General features: G+C 31.5%; 3 protein-coding genes across 3 annotated transcripts; all 3 read left to right on the plus strand.

The window, feature by feature from the left end:
* The first annotated feature begins 1,496 nt into the window (after nt 1-1,496).
* LOC145630515 (L-gulonolactone oxidase 2-like) lies at nt 1,497-8,394 on the plus strand. The gene is made up of 5 exons (XM_081682774.1): nt 1,497-1,844; nt 4,179-4,601; nt 4,940-5,195; nt 7,129-7,230; nt 7,580-8,394. Exons 1-5 carry the CDS (start codon nt 1,554-1,556, stop codon nt 8,311-8,313), a joined length of 1,806 nt encoding a protein of 601 aa, XP_081538900.1. The 5' UTR covers nt 1,497-1,553; the 3' UTR covers nt 8,314-8,394.
* An 833-nt stretch (nt 8,395-9,227) lies between these two features.
* LOC145632658 (L-gulonolactone oxidase 5-like) lies at nt 9,228-15,125 on the plus strand. The gene is made up of 5 exons (XM_081685005.1): nt 9,228-9,504; nt 11,954-12,376; nt 13,595-13,850; nt 14,039-14,140; nt 14,389-15,125. Exons 1-5 carry the CDS (start codon nt 9,244-9,246, stop codon nt 15,123-15,125), a joined length of 1,779 nt encoding a protein of 592 aa, XP_081541131.1. The 5' UTR covers nt 9,228-9,243.
* A 1,982-nt stretch (nt 15,126-17,107) lies between these two features.
* Nucleotides 17,108-18,801, plus strand: LOC145632659 (uncharacterized). Its single transcript, XM_081685006.1, has 3 exons — nt 17,108-17,818; nt 18,222-18,368; nt 18,481-18,801. Exons 1-3 carry the CDS (start codon nt 17,108-17,110, stop codon nt 18,799-18,801), a joined length of 1,179 nt encoding a protein of 392 aa, XP_081541132.1.
* Nucleotides 18,802-19,241: the final 440 nt, after the last annotated feature.

A 19,241-nucleotide genomic window follows, 5' to 3' on the forward strand; every position in this document is an offset into this window, starting at 1 on the left:
ACATTTTTAATTGTAATAACAAGCAAGTAGCATAGACATTCAATTACTTCAATTCATGGTCATATAAATTATATCCTTAATTTTTAAAAAGTTTGAGATAACTTTTAAATATAGTGCTCAAATAATTATATTATTTATGCTTATTTGCTTTCATTAATGACAATTGCCCCATTTTTAATTGAAAAAAGATATATGTAGCCCCAAGGGATGCATATAAAAAGTTAAAAGTGAAAATTAGACAATAAATTAACATTTATTATACCAATTAACTCGTGAATTGCCGATAAATTCTTAACTTAATTAATACTAATATAAAGAAGTATATTAAATGCTTATATGCCGTTCTAAGGGCTGCGTATAACATTACCCTTTATATTTTAATATTAAAGAATAATGTGCGGACATTTATACCCTAAATTATTTGGCAGTTATTATCAATTCTCTAAAATATTTATTCACTAGCCTCATTAATGTTAATTGTCTTTTTTTTTATACGGATATTTATACCCCTAAAAATATTTGTTTATTCGAGTATATATTTTTCTCATTAATGTTATCAACACCTTTATGGTGATTTAATTAAGACCAAACCATAGATTTCCCTGGACGTGACTAGCTATAGTGCGCGTTAACCGCCCTACTTTATACTCTCTCCGTCCCAAATTACTCGCAATGTTTTGACTTTTTGCACTATTCACACATCTCACTTTGACCATCTTTTGTAGCTATTATATGAAAGGCAATGTAATCATGTAATATGTTGTTGGGTCAATTTTAATGTATAGCTTCTTAATATAAACTTTTTATAGCTTATATAAGTATATAATAAAAGATATTAACGGTCAAACATGTACATCGACAAGCACTTCCAGTTAAAATGTTGCAAGTAAATTGGGACAGAGGGAGTATAAGGATTTTTTTTTTAAAAAAATTCATTAACTTTCAATAGTTATGTTTCAAAGATCACGTTATGATGTCAATTTTCTCATCATCAGACAAAAAAAAAAAACGAAAATTACAATGCAGAGCGTTGCACGAAACACATTAGTGATTACGTAGTATTTTATTTTAATAGTCGCAGAAGGAAAAAAAAATAGTATACGTGATTATGTATCAAAGCAATCTTTGACAAAGTTAGTCCTCTACAACATATACAGTAGTAATTTTGTGATTAGAAATCTTTGAATTTATAATCAAAGTCACAACTCAGATTGCTGAAGAACTAATTTCTATATACGTGTCCCATTTTTTCTAATTTAAATAGTGAAAAACCAAATTAAAATTATATTATGAAGTTCCAAAAAAAAAAAATATAAAATTCATTTGTGGATGTGGCTCGTTCAATAAACCATAGTTGCTAGAACTCCTGAATATGTAATTGTCACCGCCTTTTAGTTTGTTACGTTACACAATCAATAACTAAACTATAGTATTATATATATATATACATGTTGCAAACCTTCATTATCTTTCTCAAGCTCAATAATAACATTATCTTTCATTATTTGCTCAGAAATTCTACGTGCATTGATCTTTTTCTTGATAAGTTGAAGATGTCAAATATTTTTAGTGTTTATAGCACAAGACCATACGGTTTCTTAGGGCCGATTTGGCTAATTTTTTTGTACTATTTGATCCTTTGCAATAACAATGTTGTTCATTGTGATCCTCCAGACGAGCCTGTCAAATGCTCTTCCGGAAACTCTAATTGCACCATCTCTAATTCTTATGGCGCGTTCCCTGACCGGAGCACTTGCCATGCTTCTAATGTTGTGTACCCCGAAAATGAAGAGCAACTCATCTCCTATGTTAGAGATGCAACTAAGATGAAGAGAAAAATCAAGGTATGTATTAGTTTTTGGCTCGTTTGTTTTGATATACTACGTATTATATATGTCCTTGCCCTAGTAGAATTTAGATATTGGAATATGACCGCCGACTTCACTTTTTCGACATTGACCATCATTGACATAAACGTGATGTTTGGAAAATGTCTTTTCCTTCTTAATTTCCCATGATTTTGAGGAAAGAGAAGGGATTTTGAGAGAAAATTTGGGGATAGAAAGAGAGAATGTGAAAACATGGGGGAAAAAAAAAATGAATGAATGAGTCTTTTTACAACATTACGTGCCACGTGCATGATGGTCAACACCGAAAATGTAAAGTCAATGGCCATATTCTGACATCAAAGTCCTTCATCGATCAAAACAAAAGTGATTTATAAGGACCTTTTTTCATAATTTTGAGCATATAATAAGGTCCTTCTTCGCAAAAATGTGAAAACATAAGTAACTTTCAAACAAATTTTCCTTTTTTTTTTCCACTGAAGTTTAAATCATAATACTATATAGGAAAATTTGTCTAAAAGGGACATATATGTTCACTATTTTGTTTGGAAGGATCTTATATGTTTAAAGTGATCGAAAAGAACCTTATAAGTTAATTTTGTTGTTTGGGGGGACCTTAAGGTTAGAATCCGACAATAATTGACTTTTTTCTTCGACGTTGACTTTTCATGTGACCTTAAAAAATGACTCCCTTTTATTTTTTTTCCATGATTTCCCTCAAATTCACTTATTTTAATTTGTGTCATTTGGGAATTAGAAGAGAGGCAAGGAGGAATTAGAGGAAAATTAATGAAAAAAAGGGGGTCATTTTTTTAGGTTATGTGAGAGGTCAGCGTCGGAGAAAAAGTCAATAGCTGCCAGATTCCGACCTCAAGGTCCTCCCAAACAACTAAATAAACTTATAAGATCCTTTTAAACCACTTTAAACATATAACTTAAGGTCCTTTCAAACAAAATAGAGAATCCAGACAAATTTCCTACTAAATACGATTGTTTCCTCTGTCTATAGTAAAAGTCATATTACACATTTACTCATATACTATGTTTGGATATAAGTCAAATAACAAATATATAGTAAATTGGTATTCACAATGAATTATAACTTGAACCAGTTTGTATATACTCCCTCCGTGTTTTTTAAAGTGTTACACTTATGAAATTCGGCCGTATTTTAATAAGTGTTACACTTCCTTTTTTTTTGGCAAAAAGCTACATTAAAAAATAATATCTCTCTCCTGTCATGGTTCCCACCCAAACTAATACAAAGTACTACTTTTTAATTATATCTCTCCTCTCATATTAATTACTTTTCAATAAACTATTAACCCCCACTATGTTTCTTTTATAATTTTTTAATACTCCAATTACCCTACTTACCTCTTATTTTATTTAAGTCAATTAAATTGTCTAAAACTATATGTCGGTCAAAATATAACACTTAAAAAAACATGGAGGGAATAGATGTTTTTTCCCTTCCTTCACCTTAATTTTGTGGTCGTCTTATTCTCCATTCTCTCCGTCCCTTTGACCTCCCTAGCCACCACGCCAAATCGTATGACCCAGATTATATAAACTTGATTCAATCGATCCGATTTGTCACCCTTTAAAGCGAAAGTATATGTGTTCATACGACATTTAATTTGGTTAAATAATAATCTATTACTTCCTCTGTTATTTTTTACTTGACTTGTTTCTTTTATCACGTTTGCCAATACAAAACTTTAACGATCAATAATTTCAACTCTCCATAAGTAAAAATCATAAATGTTATATATTAAGATAGTATTTATTGAGACGAATTCCAAAAGATCTTTCATGAATATGTTTTTCCTTACATATTATTCACAAAAGACGGTCAAAGGAGAAGTAGTGAATAGTGTAAAAGTCAAAGCGGGTCAAGTAAAAAAGAAAGGAGGAAGTATATATACTCCGTATTAGCTTAACTAGGAAAGTTAATTAATTTATAAGTTTATTAATTCAAATATATTACGGTGTACAAAATCTGTAAAGAGAGTTACGTGAGGATTTGTTCATATTATACGAAAGCTAGATAAACATTTGTAAGTATATGTACACAAGATGTACGAAAGTTGGATGATGATATGTACAAGTTTGACTAATAAAAGTCAACTACGGTAGTATAATTGGAAAGAAGGTAGTATAAGATTATATCATTATTTACAACATAAAGTTTCATACGTGGCTAGTTATTTATTCAGATTACTCGGTCGACGTTTAAGATATTTCATGCATACAAAACTAATAGTCACGGTATTCTAACTTTGTAGGACTAGGCATATCATATACGAGTTTTAATTTGATTTTCAACAGGTAGCAACCAGATATGGTCACAGCGCTACAAAGTTGGTGTGCCCTGATGGAGAAGATGGTCTAATAATAAGCACAAAAAACCTGACCAAGATTATAAACATCAATGTGACAGGAGAAACAATGACGGTAGAAAGCGGCATGTTGCTAATGCAACTTATAGACGAGGCAGCCAAGGTGAACCTAGCATTGCCTAATTCGCCTTATTGGTCAGGTTTAACCGTTGGGGGAATGCTTGGAACGGGTGCTCACGGAAGCTCTCTATGGGGCCGTGGAAGCGCGGTCCATGACTACGTTGTTAGCCTTAAGATGGTTAGCCCCGGTGAAGAGGACGACGATTATGTTAAAGTTCGGACGCTCAGTGTTGGTGATGAAGACCTCGATGCAGCAAAGGTATCACTTGGTGTTCTTGGTGTTATATCACAGGTATGCACATTTTAACCTTTTATTACTTGGAAGTGTCACTTGATTTGTAGTATTTTAAATTCACTAGAAGCCCTTGATAAAAACTTTCACTAGAAAACTAATCATTTTTAATATTATGCTAGGTGATCTAATGAGTGTTTATAGTAGCTATAATTTTATATTATCTTAATTAATCGATATTTATCTTACTAAAGTTACAAGCTAATCGATTATTATTAACTAATTATATGTTTGACAATATATAATTCAGGAACCTTTAGAAGTTATAGTACTAAATATTTAAAGGAAATTAAATTATATGGTGCGAATAAATGCATAACCTAACTTATTTTTTGAAGGTTACCTTTAAGTTGGAACCACTTTTCAAGCGAAACATAACGTTTATGACAAGAGATGACCAAGACTTAGAGATTGAGGCCCCAAAATTTGGGGTCGAACATGAGTTTGCCGATATAGTGTGGCTACCTAACCAACGTAAAGCAACATATCGAATTGACAATCGAGTCCCTACCTCAACACCTGGAAATGGAGTCTATGACGTCATGGGCTTCCGATCTGTACCAAAATTTCTTTTAGAGTCTTCTAGAACAGCAGGTAGGTAATGTATATGATGAGGTCTTTGAACAAATTATGAGTAATCATTATTTAAAGTTTCCTTCGGTTATGTTTACTTCAACTTAGATATCTACCCCCTCTGTGTTTTAATAAGTGTTACACTTTGATTAAATATGTATGCCGAGACACGACTTTGACCATTAATTTATCTAATCATATCTTAATAAAATTTTAGAATAATTGATATTATAAAAGTATATATTTTAACGAATTTAATAATGTACTAGTTTTGTGCCCGTGCGATGTCCGGGTTGTTTTTTGAATTTTAAGATATATTTTTAATCTATATGTCAAATTTTAAAACATATTATTGATAGATGTGTTTTTGTGACGATTTAAACTTGTAGACATGTAATGACTAAAAATAATAATATTGGTGAAAAATATATCTTGACCCGTAGCCTGAAATAATGACCCTGCCTAAAATGACTGGTAACCCGACCTGATTTATAGGTCTACACACAGTAATAAAATTATATTAGATTGTGAAGTATATTATTTTAATTGATTAGAATATATTATAAACAATGGATGTGGTACATTTTGAATCCTTCGCTCCAGAAAAATATTATGATACAAAAAAAAATTTATATGATAATTTATGAGAGTTATAATCTAATTATTTTTCAATAAAATTATAATTCAATTTGTACTTTATTAAAAAAAAAAAAATTCTATGATAAAAATATTGGTACTTTATATCAAAAATAAAACTCTAAATTAATAATTTTATCCTAAAATTCTATCCAAATTTGATTGAAATAAAATTCTAAACTAACTTTTTTATCGTACAAATTGAATTCTATATAACTCTATCATACGTGGCACGACACTTGGCGTTACACTTGGCGAAAAGTTGGAACGCCAAGTGTCACTACCTCGTCGCCTGGCTAAAAGTTTAGCTTTATATATTAGTTATATGATTATACAATAACATTTGTTTTATTTATATATTAATATATTAATCAAGTCAAAACCTGTGAATAGTGGAAAAAGTCAAACTGTAACACTTATTAAAATATGGAGGGAGTACTAAAAATAATCAGATCAGATTGGATCAGATCAGATTGGATCAGATCTTATCTTTTTTATTTGCGTTTATTAATTGTTTACTATTTAAAATGTCATGAAAATTTCATATATGAAAACTATACATGTATACAAATTTGATGAAATCTTATGCATCAGAGTATACATTAGGTTAAAATTTGGTCAAATATAAAGATCATATCAAATCAATCAGAAAAATTCAAATCAAATCAGATTATGTGAATTGAATATTTTAGTCTTATCATGACCCTATTAATTTGGTAATTAGAGGTTTGTACTTAGTTGTTTGTCTTATAGCAAGTTTTATTAGCTAATTCTGATTGTGTAAAGGGGTTTTATTTTTATTTATTATTTTTTTTGGGGAATGATTTATAATGTAAAACCACCAATCAACTTAGAAAAGCAATGGAGTCTCTGGTAAAAGATAGTAAGTTTGACATAATCAGAATAGGATACGAGAATAGTCAATTTTTGGTAGAGTGATACTTCATAGTTTGTATCACGGCTAAGGGCATGTTCACATTTACTTATTTTCATTTCATTTCAGCTCTAATTAGTTCAGTTCAACTCTAATCAGTTCAGCTCAGTCCAGTTCAGTTCAGTTCAGCTCAGCTTCTAATTTCCCTCTCTCATAAAATATTCATTTCAGCTCCAATCAGTTCAGTTCAGTAAATGTGAACAGACCCTAATCTTGTATTTTGGTGTAAACCTAAGTCCCTAACTGTTTATATATACTTCGTATGCATAGTGCCGGCACTTTTGTATTGAGGTGAGCGGTATCATTCGATTCACAATTTCAATGTTATACACTTCTTCTAATGGATTGTATTTAAATATTTTGTTCATTGGTTACACCACTCAGAGGATATTCAAGAATCACTTGGTTGCGGCAAGTTAAGATGCATCACAGCTACCACTTCCACGACCCTTCTTATTAAAAGCCGATTTGGACTCTCAAATAATGGTATATTTCTTTATTTGGTTTTACAAGGGTGTATGTATTCACCTCATTTTTATCACCTAATCTTATTTGAAAATAACTAAACATTTATGGAGTAGTTTATTTGCTCTTATTGTTTTTGTAGAGATGTTTTAATAGCACAGTGGTTGTTTAAAATATGACAACCATATTATTATAACGATAATTAATACTATCATTTCAATTTTTTCACATAATAATATGGCCTAGGCGCAATTAGTCTGCTAACATCATGTAATTTTTGTAAATTTTAATACAACATAAAATAAATTTTTTTTGTTTGAGAAACTATAAAGTAAGAATATTTATGTTGATTTCATATGCATGTCTCTAGGTGTGTTATTCACTGGCTACCCAGTTATTGGATATCAAAATAAGATGCAAGCTTCCGCAAGTTGTCTTAATAAAAATAATATTATTGATGGTTATTGTGGATGGGATCCAAGAATAAATGGTCATTTTTTTAATAGCAATGGCTTTACTTTGCCTTTAAACAAGGTAACAAGCTTCATTCAAGACCTAAAAAAATTGGTGAATATGGACCCTTCATCCTTTTGTGGCATTGAGTTTCACTTGGGTATCCTAATGAGGTATGTCAAGGTTTCCTCGGCTTATCTCGGAAAAGACGAGGATGGAGTAGACTTTGATATTGCCTATTATCGACCTAAAGAAGAGTTAGGGCCTCGGCTCAATGAGGACATCATGGAAGAAATCGAGCAATTAGCGGTTTTTAAGTATGGTGGCGTGCCACACTGGGGTAAAAACCGCAATGTAGCGTTTGAAGGTGTGATTAGTAAGTATAAGGATGGAGAAAAGTTTTTAAGGGTTAAGGAAAGGTATGATCCTTTGGGATTGTTTTCAAGTGAATGGACTGATCAAGTTTTAGGATTAAAAGACGGAATAATCATAAATAAAACTGGTTGTGCACTTGAAGGATTGTGTAGATGTAACACAGATGATGATTGTGGGAAGGGGTATACTTGTGAAAGTGGTAAAGTTTATGATGAGGCTAAAGTTTGCAAGAAGAAGAAAAGCAACCTTATTTTTGATAATTGCTTGATTGGATGATAAGCAATAAGGCAAATTGTAATTATAATATCAAGGTGACTTTAATCTTAGTTGGATGCTGTATATATATGTATAGTTTTTTTTATTAATGCTCATGGTCTAAATTTGAAAATATGTTTGTAATGATATGTAAGACTAAGTACTAGTCAATGTATATGTAAATTGGTGTTAATAGGTGGTGGTGTTAATCCACGACGGATGATGTACATGTATGTTATTATCCATTTTTTAAGTTTATAGATATCTTTTACTAGAAAATAAACATTAAAAAGTCTTTTTTATGAGGAGATTTCTTAATGTAAAACTGTAATAAAATTTTTACTAGCCCCAGTATATTGTAAACGATTGTAAATCGTGAATGAATGATGTATATATTAATTTATAATCCATGCCTGAAGCTTATGTTTATAATGATTTGCAATAGTACTACTTGTCTCATTATCAATTATTTCATGATTTGTTAAAAATGTCAACATTTCAGACATATAAATAATTATTTCACAAAAATGTCAACATTAGACTTTTAAGCGATGACACTATGAGAGAGTATTCCTTTTATGATCATATTAAGTTTAAATAATCATGGAGTAAGAATTTGGTTAATTGGTATTATCAATACTAATGATTAATTAATAATAAAGTCTCTTACAATAATCGATCCATAGTTGGCTACTTGCAAGTTTAGATGATTTAGTTACTCATATTATTCATATCTCTACTCATTTTAATTAAATTAGTAATAATTAATGTTACGAGTTTTTTTTTATTAGTATTATATACTTGTATTACATGCATACAATAAACCCCAAAGTCCAAACCTTCGTTAACTTGTTCAAGTTGAATACTACGTATTATCTTTACATTCCATATTCCCATTTGATCGATCAGATTAAAAAACTACACATACACGTTGACCTTTTTCCTTGTGATATGTATGGAAGATGGTTTAATAGTCTTTTAGGACCAATTTGGGTTACTCTTTTGATACTTTGCAAAAATGGTGTTAATTGTGATCCTCCCGAAGGACCCATCAAATGCTCTTACGGAAACTCCGATTGCATCATCACCAATTCTTATGGCTCGTTCCCTGACCGGAGTACTTGCCATGCTGCCAACGCCGTGTACCCGGAAAGTGAAGATCAACTCATCTCCTACGTTAGCGATGCAACCAAGATGGAGAGAAAAATCAAGGTATTGGTTGCTAACTTTAGCTAAAGTTTGTCCATGTTACATTATATATATTATACATATGAAGTCGGTCGTCTACATTATAATCTTAGACTATATATCCTAAATTCTTATGTGCTTTTTCTTCAAAAAAAAATTAAAAAAATAAAATAAAATAAAAATGAGGTCGATCTACAACGTTTATGCATTTCATTCCGATCATTTTTGTTCGTTGAAATTAGAAACTTTAAACCTTAAAAGAATATCATAATCGGACATGACTTATTGGCTCAGTTAATATAGAATACATTATACTTTTTTTTTTTTTTTTTTTTTTTTTTTTTTTTTTTTTTTTCATATGCTTTCATTCTAAGTATAAGTACGAACATTTCATATATGAAAAATACATATTAATACAAGTTTAGTGAAATCCTGTTTGGTATATATATATATTTTTTCTAAAAGATTAGTGTACATAAATAAGGTAAAAATTTTGTCAAATAATAAAATTGGATCAATCAAACCAGACCATATTAGAGCATTTCTAATGGTAAGCTAATTGTAAAATTAGCTTGTCATGCCACGTCGTATGATTTCAAGCTAACTTTCATTTTAGCTAATTTGTATCTCAATGGTTGGCTATTAGCTAGCTAATTAAATAAGCTTGACTTTCTCAAATAAATTTTATTATTTAATATATTAATCTCCTAAAATTTTGGAAACTTTTTTCTCAAGCAAATTAGCTTGAAGGTAATTGTATTTTTTAGCTCCAATAGTCAAACTAGTAGCTAGAGACCTTTAAAAATTGCAAGTAAATTCCTAGCTACAACAATTGGAGTTGCTCTTACAATGAAAAAAAAATAAATTAATACTCCCTCTATTTATTTAAGTGCTCCATTTTAATTAACCAACGCATTTTCTAACTCCAAACTTTGGCCAATTATATATATACAGAGTATATTTAATTAGAAATAAGTATAAATTACAAAGAGTTGACTTTCAAAAATTATACATTACATATTGTAATGATATATAATAATAAGTATCCATATGTTGAATTGATGACTATGTTTGATTTATGTATAAAGCATAATCAATTCATTGGTCAAAGTGGTATAATGAATAACTAGTTTTTTTCCAGTATGCACAGTTTATAATATTAAGATTTGTAAATCTTAAAGTTAAAGTCAATTGAAATAAAGTTAGCTTAAATGGAATGAGTTATATAACTTTTCTATTTTTTTTTTTTAGAATTTGAATATACCCTTAAAACTCTTTTGATAGATAGATAATTTAATACTATATTTTTATAAATTATTGTAACTTTTTATTTTGTAAGAAAAAAAAGGCCGGAAATTTTTTTTATTGTAAATGCGACATGTGTATTTTAGGGATAATCCTGGTGATTAATTTAGTATATAGTATAGATTATTGTATGACACTTAAAAACATGGAGGGCGTATACATGAGATAGTGGAGAGGATCAAGGGAGGAATGATAATAGATTAGTGTAGTTGTGTTTAACAAAGTATGTATTTAATATCTGAAAACTAAAAATCAAGATGAATTCAATAAAATCCCCCATGATTTTATTTTAATATATATATATATATATATATATATATATATATATATATATATATATATATATATATATATATATATATATATATATATATATATATATATATATATATATATATATATATATATATATATATATATATATATATATATATATATATATATATCCTAAAGTATTAAATCTCATTTGCATTTGAATCTCTCAAAATTACAAATAAGACATTCAAAAGGAAATGGAATGGAAAAAAAACAATTCATTTAATTATATTCGATTTAAAACTTAATTAATACTAGCTCACTAAAATCTATATATATATATATATATATATATATATATATATATATATATATATATATATATATATATATATATATATATATATATATATGGGAAGGGATCCGATGAGAATAGACTCATATGTGAGAATTCATACTTATATGAGAACCGATCTTAAATTTAGAACATGTGAGTAAAAATTTAGAAAATCTGCTTTATGAAATTTAGAACATCTGATTTAAGATTACAAACATGTGAATAAAAATTTAGAAAACCTATGATAAAATATAGAAAAAGTGAGTAAAATTTAGAACATTCGAGTAAAATTTAAAACATACGCTTTTAAATTAAATTTGAAACATATAATTAAAAATGTTAGAACATACATTATAAAATTAAGAACATATAAGTTAAATCTTTGAAACAAGTTATTTAACACTATAGCATCAAACTTAACTAATTTATGGTTTAGAACATGTGAATATTAATTTAGAACATTTGATTTAATTTAGAACATACACCTGAGGAAAAGTTTAGAATTTCAGATTTTAAAAAGAAATTTTTAAAAAAAAAAAAAAATTGACACATGAAAGATGACTTTTATTTCAATAGGTAGCAACCAAATATGGTCATAGCGCCACAAAGTTGGTGTGCCCTGATGGAGAAGATGGTCTAGTAATAAGCACAGAAAATCTCAACAAGATTATAAGTGTCAACATGGTAGAAGAAACTATGACGGTAGAAAGCGGCATGACGCTAAAGCAGCTGATAGACGAGGCGGCCAAGGTGAACCTAGCGTTGCCAAATTCGCCTTATTGGGCTGGTGTAACTGTCGGGGGAATGCTCGGAACGGGTGCTCATGGAAGCTCCCTATGGGGTCGTGGAAGCGCGGTTCAAGACTATGTTGTTAGCCTTAAGATTATTAGTCCTGGCAAACCTGATGACGGTTATGTTAAAGTTAGGACGCTTAGTGTTGGTGATGAAGACCTTGATGCAGCAAAGGTTTCACTTGGTGTTCTTGGTGTCATCTCACAGGTATGTATGCACAACTTGATTTTCTTTGGACTTGCTTTATCTATCTTTGTTTTTAATTTGTTAACACGTTTTGAGATATGACATTTTTGACAAAAATCTACTTTAAATAACTTTTATGATTTATAAAAAAGCACAATCTTGTGAGATTTTGTTAAAATTCTCTTTATGTAGTAATAATTTGAAAACAAAATACATATATAGTGAAGGAAAAATGGAATCTAAAAATCCAACCTTTGCGAGGTCTGACAAAAAAATTTCAACCTTTAAATAATCTCACAAAAATCCAACCTTTGCACCCCACCTTCTCCCACAAATCCATTACCTGTTGATGACCGATTTTTGTAAGTTATGTGCCACATGTCAGTCATTTATTGGTCATTTTTTTAATTATTAAATAACAAATAAAATTAAAAGAAAAAAAAAATCAACACCAGCCACCTCCCCTAGCCCCCGCACCAACACTGCCACCTCCCCCATTCCCCGGAAACTTCCCCCATCCCCCAACCAGCCCCACCATCGGGGTCGTCGGATTCCGACGATCTCCCCCCACCCCCACCCCTTGCCGCAACCTCCCCAACCACCAAAACCCCCTACGATCTAAACCCTAACCACCACACCAAACACCCTATTCGACCCTTCCAAACCAGCCCGACCCCTCCCCGAACCTCCCCACCGCCCGCCGACCACAAACTGACAACCCTTGACCCTCCCCGACCCGTTTCCACCCCTCCCCACCCTAAACCCGACCCAAATTAGCCCCCTTCCACCCAAATCCGACAACCCCCGGTTTTGTGGGTAGAGTTTCGTGGGTGGATGGGGTTCTGGGGTGGTCGGGGTTAAGCCGTTTAGGGTGGTTGATGTTAGGGTTGGGTTCTGGGGTGGTCGGGGTTTAGCTGTTTAGGGTGGTTGGTGTTAGGGTGGCAGAATTGGTGGTGGTGCCTTGGTGGTTTGTTGGAGAGAGGAGAGAGAAAGAGGAGGAGTGAGAAGGGAAATTAAAGAGAATTTTTAAAAAAAAAACATTTTTACCTGCCTAATAGGTTAAAGGTCAAAAGGATCTGTAGGAGAAGTTGGGGTGCAAAGGTTGGATTTTTGTGAGATTAATTAAAGGTTGGATTTTTTTTGTCAGACCTCGCAAAGGTTGGATTTTTAGATTCCATTTTTCCTATAGTGAATCACAACTAAATACACAAATTTAACTTAACTTATTATTTTGTGAAGGTAACCTTTAAGTTGGAACCACTTTTCAAGCGGAACCTTACGTACATGACAAAAGAAGACCATGACTTGGAGGTTGAAGCCCTAAAATTTGGGCTCCAAAATGAGTTTGCCGATATAGCTTGGCTACCAGCCGAAGGTAAAGCAATATATCGAATTGACAATCGAGTTCCTACCACAACACCCGGTAATGGTGTTTATGACTACTTGGGCTTCCGATCTGTACCACAAGCTCTTATAGAGTCTTCTAGAAAAGCAGGTAAAGTATACGAGGCTGTTGATCAAATTATGAACTACATATATAATCATTAAAATATTATAGTAGTCATATTTCAAACGACTACAATTAAATTTTTACAGATTTTAATCAAATTTAAAGGAATAGTAAGGAATATTTATTCTTCTAAGTTCTAACGAGTTAAATTATTGGTTCATTACATCATTCAGAGGAGAATATAGAATCACATGGTTGCAGCAAGTTAAGATGCATATCAGCTAACGCTGCCGTGACACTATTTACTGGGAGTGCATTTGGGCTCACAAATAACGGTAATAGTCCCATTACTTTATTTGTTTTTTTATAATCATATCAAGTTGTTGCTTTGTTTATGCAATTATGAAGATGTCAATTACTTAGGGTGTTATTTATATGGAACTAATTAGTTATATATTTACTTATTTAGTGATCATTTCCATATATATATATATATATATATATATATATATATATATATCTCCATTTTTATTTAGCTTATCTAACTTAATTACCCATGTTGATTTGGTATAAATGTCACTAGGTGTGTTATTCACTGGCTACCCGGTTATTGGATATCAAAATAAGATGCAAGCTTCCGGAAGTTGTCTTAATGATCAAAATAACATTGTTGATGGTTATTGTGGATGGGATCCAAGAATAAAAGGTCAATTCTCTTCTAGCAATGGATTTACTTTGCCTATGAACAAGGTAACAAGTTTCATTAAAGACCTTAAAAAATTGGTTAATATGGATCCTACATCCTTTTGTGGTTTTGATCTTTACTTGGGTATCCTAATGAGATATGTCAAGGTCTCCTCGGCTTATCTAGGAAAAGATGAGGATGGTATAGACTTCGATATTACCTATTATCGACCTAGAGAAGCCTTAAGTCCTCAACTTAACGAGGACATAATAAATGAGATTGAGCAAATAGCGATTTTTAAGTATGGTGGCGTGCCACATTGGGGTAAAAACCGCAATGTAGCGTTTGAAGGTGTGATTAGTAAGTATAAGGATGGAGAAAAGTTTTTACGAGTTAAGGAGAGGTATGATCCTTTGGGATTGTTTTCAAGTGAATGGACTGATCAAGTTTTAGGATTAAAAGACGGAATAATCATAGATAAAATAGGTTGTGCACTTGAAGGATTGTGTAGATGTAACACAGATGATGATTGTGGGACGGGGTACACTTGTGGGAGCGGTCGAGTTTATGCCAAGGCTAAAGTTTGCAAGAAGAACAGAAGCAACCTTGTTAGTGATGAATGCTTGATTGGGTAAAAATAAAAGGATACTTGTAAGGCTAAAGTGGATGAGAAGTTTATAATTATATCAAGGCAAAATGTTCATTCACATAAGATATTGTATTTTTTTTAATGCTTATGATTTAAATTTACTAATATGTTTGTAATGATTTGTTTTACTCATTAAATTATATATAAACGTGTAGTATACATAAATTGGGGTAAAGTTTATGATGAACCTAAAGTTTGCAAGAAGAGAAGCAACCTTATTTTTTATAATTGCTTGATTGGATGATTATCAATGAGGCAAATTTTAATGGATGTTAAGTTTGTAATTATAATATCAAGGTGACTAAGAGTGTACATTTTTTTTTTTTTTTTGAAAAGGTACATTTTTTTTTATTTAAATTTGAAAATATGTTTGTAATTATTTGTAAGACCAAGTACAAGTCCATACATATGTAAATTAGTGTTAATAGGTCGCCGTGTTAATCCATGACGGATGATGTATATGTATATTATTATCCATGGTTGATGTTTACAAATATCCTTTGTAAGAAAACTAAATAGAAAAAATTGTTAAAAATAATCCCAACTTTCGCTGGTTCGCTCAAAATAATCTCAACTTTGGATTATTTTTAAATACGCTACTACAAAAAGTGGCAAAGGGACCCCTTTTAAGACACCCATTGTATAATTTAACGGGTCTATTTTATATAAAAGACCCTACATTACACGTAACGGGTCTGTAATAGTAGGCGCCAATATATTATGTTTTGCGATTTTAAATAACAAGGTCATATTAAAGACCCGTTGTTATTTACAACGGATCTCTTAGGTAAGAGACATGTGTTAAGTACAACGGGTCTCATACATATAAGATAAAAAAAATGCTAATATTCCTTTTCTATAGAGTTCCATACTTCCATTATTATTGCCACCTCTTATTTTCCATTCCCTCTCAAAATAAACCCTTCAATTTCATCAAAAAACCCTCTTCAAATTTTCAATTTCACCACTAATTTTCTACAGATTGTCGAATGACATTCATCTCTTCTATTTTTCATCAAAATCCCAAATGAACATTGGATTTCTGGGTTACTGCGGCCACTGATATTTCTAGTTGTGTAGCAACGTGCCCATCTTTGGGTTTTCTTCGAAATTACAAAAAAAAAAGGAACGAAAGAGCAGCTCCTCCACGGCTCCTCCACAGCTCCTCCGCAAACTTAAAGGTTAGAAATTTGGCTCAATTGATGCATGTATGCTTTGTTAGGGTTTTATGTATTGATAATTTTTTTGTTTTTGACTTTTCTTATTTAATTTACTTTAGACTTATTGGTTTGTTTGCGGAAATGAAATATTGAAATAAAAATTTGTTCTTTTTCAACATTTGTTGGTGAATCTGCTATTATAGAAATGAGGCAGTAAGTGTATTAAAATTAGTTTAGTTAATAAAAATTTGTTCTTTTTCGACATTTAACATTAACGAGTAAGTCAGCTAATGTTGGCAATCGAAATTTGCTATTATTTTAGTTAATGTTGGGTTGCTTATAAAATTTGTAAATGTATTTAGATTTCTGTTTCTTGAAATTTCATATCAAGTGTTGGTTCATGGTTTTAGTTTCTGTGCTTTATGATGGTTTTAGTTTCTGTGCTTTATGATGTTTATTGTTCTGGGTTTTTGTTTTTAGGTTTTATTGTGATGAAGAGAGAGATAATTTTTTGTTTGAATTTCCCTTTAAATTCTTCATTATTTTAGATTGTATGACATCTTTAATGTTGGTTGGAATGTCAAATTGTGTTTTTTTTTTTATTTTATTAAAAATGCACTATGGAATCATGCATGTACTCAAAATCGTGAGTTTTGTTGCTAATTGGTTCCTGAATTATTTTTTTGTCAATTTAATTATTAGAAGATGAGGGGAAAGGTGTAGGGGCAGAAGTAGTATATAAAAATTGAATAAAATCATTAGAATGGGATTAATAATTTTAGTTGTTGTTGTGTAGAAAATATTAAATATGGATCGAAGTTGGATAACAACAACTAAGCCAGGTGACCCAAAATATCAAGTAGGTGTAAGAGAATTTGTTAAGTTTGCAGTTAAGAATAGTAGAGGCCGCCATAAGCTACCATGCCCTTGTCACATGTGCCACAATTTCTTGTATAAGAGACCCGAAGAGATACTTAATCACTTGGAGAAATGCGAATTTGATAAAACATATACGTGTTGGATTTGGCATGGAGAATGTAGGGATGGAGCTTCGGTGAGTAACTTTTTAGATAATGCTAATGAATGTCAACATACAAATGAGGGAGATAGATTAGAGGAAATGCTCCATGTAGTACATGAGAATTTTGATGAAGATCCCACTAAATTTGAGAGCTTATTAAGTGACTCTGAAAAACCTTTGTATGACAGTTGCACTAAATACACAAGGTTGTCTGCCATACTTAAGTTGTGTAACTTGAAGGCGGGTCATGGTTTAAGTGATCAAAGCTTTAATATGATCCTAGAATTGGTAATAGTCATGCTTCCAGATGATAATGTCCTTCCAAGTTGTACATATGAGGCAAAAAAGACACTAAGTGTCATGGGTTTAACTTATGAGAGAATTCATGCTTGCCCTAACGATTGCATGTTGTATCGAAACGAGAATGAATCGTTAGAGAGATGCGCAATTTGTAATGCCTTGCAATACAAAAAGGATGAAGGACGAGGGCCTGCGAAGGTATGTATTATGGTACTTTCCAATAATACCTAGGTTTAAAAGGCTATTTTCTAATGCCGGAGATGTTGAAAAGTTAACATGGCATGTCTATGGTCGAGAGGATGATGGAATGCTTAGACATCCTACTGATTCCCCACAATGGAGGTTTATTGATGAAGAATTTCAAGAATTTGCCTAAGAAAAGCGTAATTTACTCCTTGCTTTGTCTATAGATGGCTTCAATCCATTTGGATCATTGAGTAGCACTTATAGTATATAGCATGTTGTTTTGATTACCTACAACTTACCTCCTACACTTTGCATGAAAAGAAGGTATATGATGTTATCACTACTAATTTCTGGTCCAAGGAAGCCTGGTAATGATATTGATGTGTATCTGACTCCACTAATTGATGATTTGAAGATGTTGTGGGAAGCAGGTGTAGAGGTGTTTGATGCACATCGTAACGAGAATTTCAATTTGAAAGCATTGTTGTTTTGTACTATTCAAGATTTTCCAGCATATGGTAATCTATCAGGATACACGGTTTACGGGAAAACTGCTTGTCCCGTATGCATGGAGGGTTTTCTAGGAAGGTGGTTGAGTGCATCTAAGAAGAATGTTTTTTTATGGGAATTGTATATTTTTTCCATGTATTCATCACTATCGCAACTTGAAAAAGGCCTTCAATGGACATCAAGAGTTTAAGATGCGCCCTAAGATACTATCTGGAGTAGAGGTGTTTGAAAAGATCAAAGATCTCAAGATCACATATGGTAAGAAGCATAAAAAACTTCTTCCTCAGCAAGGATTAAAAAAGTTTTCAATATTATGGAGCTTACCATATTGGAAATTTCTTTTTGTGAGACATACGCTTGATGTGATGCATATTGAGAAAAATGTGTGTGATAGTGTTATTGGTACACTATTAAATATTACTGGAAAGACCAAAGATGGGGAGAAAGCTAGAGATGACTTAAAGGAAATGGGGATTAGAGATTAACTCCATGTGGTTGAGAATGAATGGTCGAAAGTACTTGCCACCGGCTGCTTATACACTCTCTAAAAAGAAAAAAATCGAGTTATGCCAGAGCTTGGCCGGAGTGAAAGTGCCAGAAGGTTATTCTTCTAACATTTGCAACCTAGTAAACATGGAAAGTTTGAAACAAATTTTTTATATGACTGACCCCTTAGATAAGCGAAGGTCAGTTGTCATAACACCAAGGCCTCGACACTCCATTGATGATTGTACTTTTTATAGTGTGTTGGAGACTCCTTCTTTGACAAGAAAAGTAGTGGAAGATAATGTTGATGACTCTTCAATATATGTGAGAGATGATCATAATGAGGTTACATGGGTTGAAGATACAAAGAAGCGAAAAAATGTTAAGCAAAAGCGATCTCGTAACAAATGTAATTTTTTTTTTTATAAAGTACTAACTT

This window comes from Chenopodium album, chromosome 5 (genome assembly GCF_948465745.1).
Source record: "Chenopodium album chromosome 5, dcCheAlbu1.1, whole genome shotgun sequence".
In the NCBI taxonomy this organism is placed as follows: Eukaryota; Viridiplantae; Streptophyta; class Magnoliopsida; order Caryophyllales; family Amaranthaceae; genus Chenopodium; species Chenopodium album.

Excerpts from the sequence above, each read along its gene's own strand:
- LOC145632658 (XM_081685005.1), top strand. The coding sequence starts at position 9,244 with ATGTATGGAAGATGGTTTAATAGTCTTTTAGGACCAATTTGGGTTACT. Across the intron at positions 12,377-13,594 it reads TTCTTGGTGTCATCTCACAG|GTAACCTTTAAGTTGGAACC; the intron begins GTATGTATGCAC and ends TATTTTGTGAAG. Across the intron at positions 13,851-14,038 it reads AGAGTCTTCTAGAAAAGCAG|AGGAGAATATAGAATCACAT; the intron begins GTAAAGTATACG and ends TACATCATTCAG.
- LOC145632659 (XM_081685006.1), top strand. The coding sequence starts at position 17,108 with ATGGATCGAAGTTGGATAACAACAACTAAGCCAGGTGACCCAAAATAT. Across the intron at positions 17,819-18,221 it reads AAGGACGAGGGCCTGCGAAG|ATGTTGTGGGAAGCAGGTGT; the intron begins GTATGTATTATG and ends GATGATTTGAAG. Across the intron at positions 18,369-18,480 it reads ACGGGAAAACTGCTTGTCCC|GCCTTCAATGGACATCAAGA; the intron begins GTATGCATGGAG and ends AACTTGAAAAAG.
- LOC145630515 (XM_081682774.1), top strand. The coding sequence starts at position 1,554 with ATGTCAAATATTTTTAGTGTTTATAGCACAAGACCATACGGTTTCTTA. Across the intron at positions 5,196-7,128 it reads AGAGTCTTCTAGAACAGCAG|AGGATATTCAAGAATCACTT; the intron begins GTAGGTAATGTA and ends TACACCACTCAG. Across the intron at positions 7,231-7,579 it reads ATTTGGACTCTCAAATAATG|GTGTGTTATTCACTGGCTAC; the intron begins GTATATTTCTTT and ends GCATGTCTCTAG.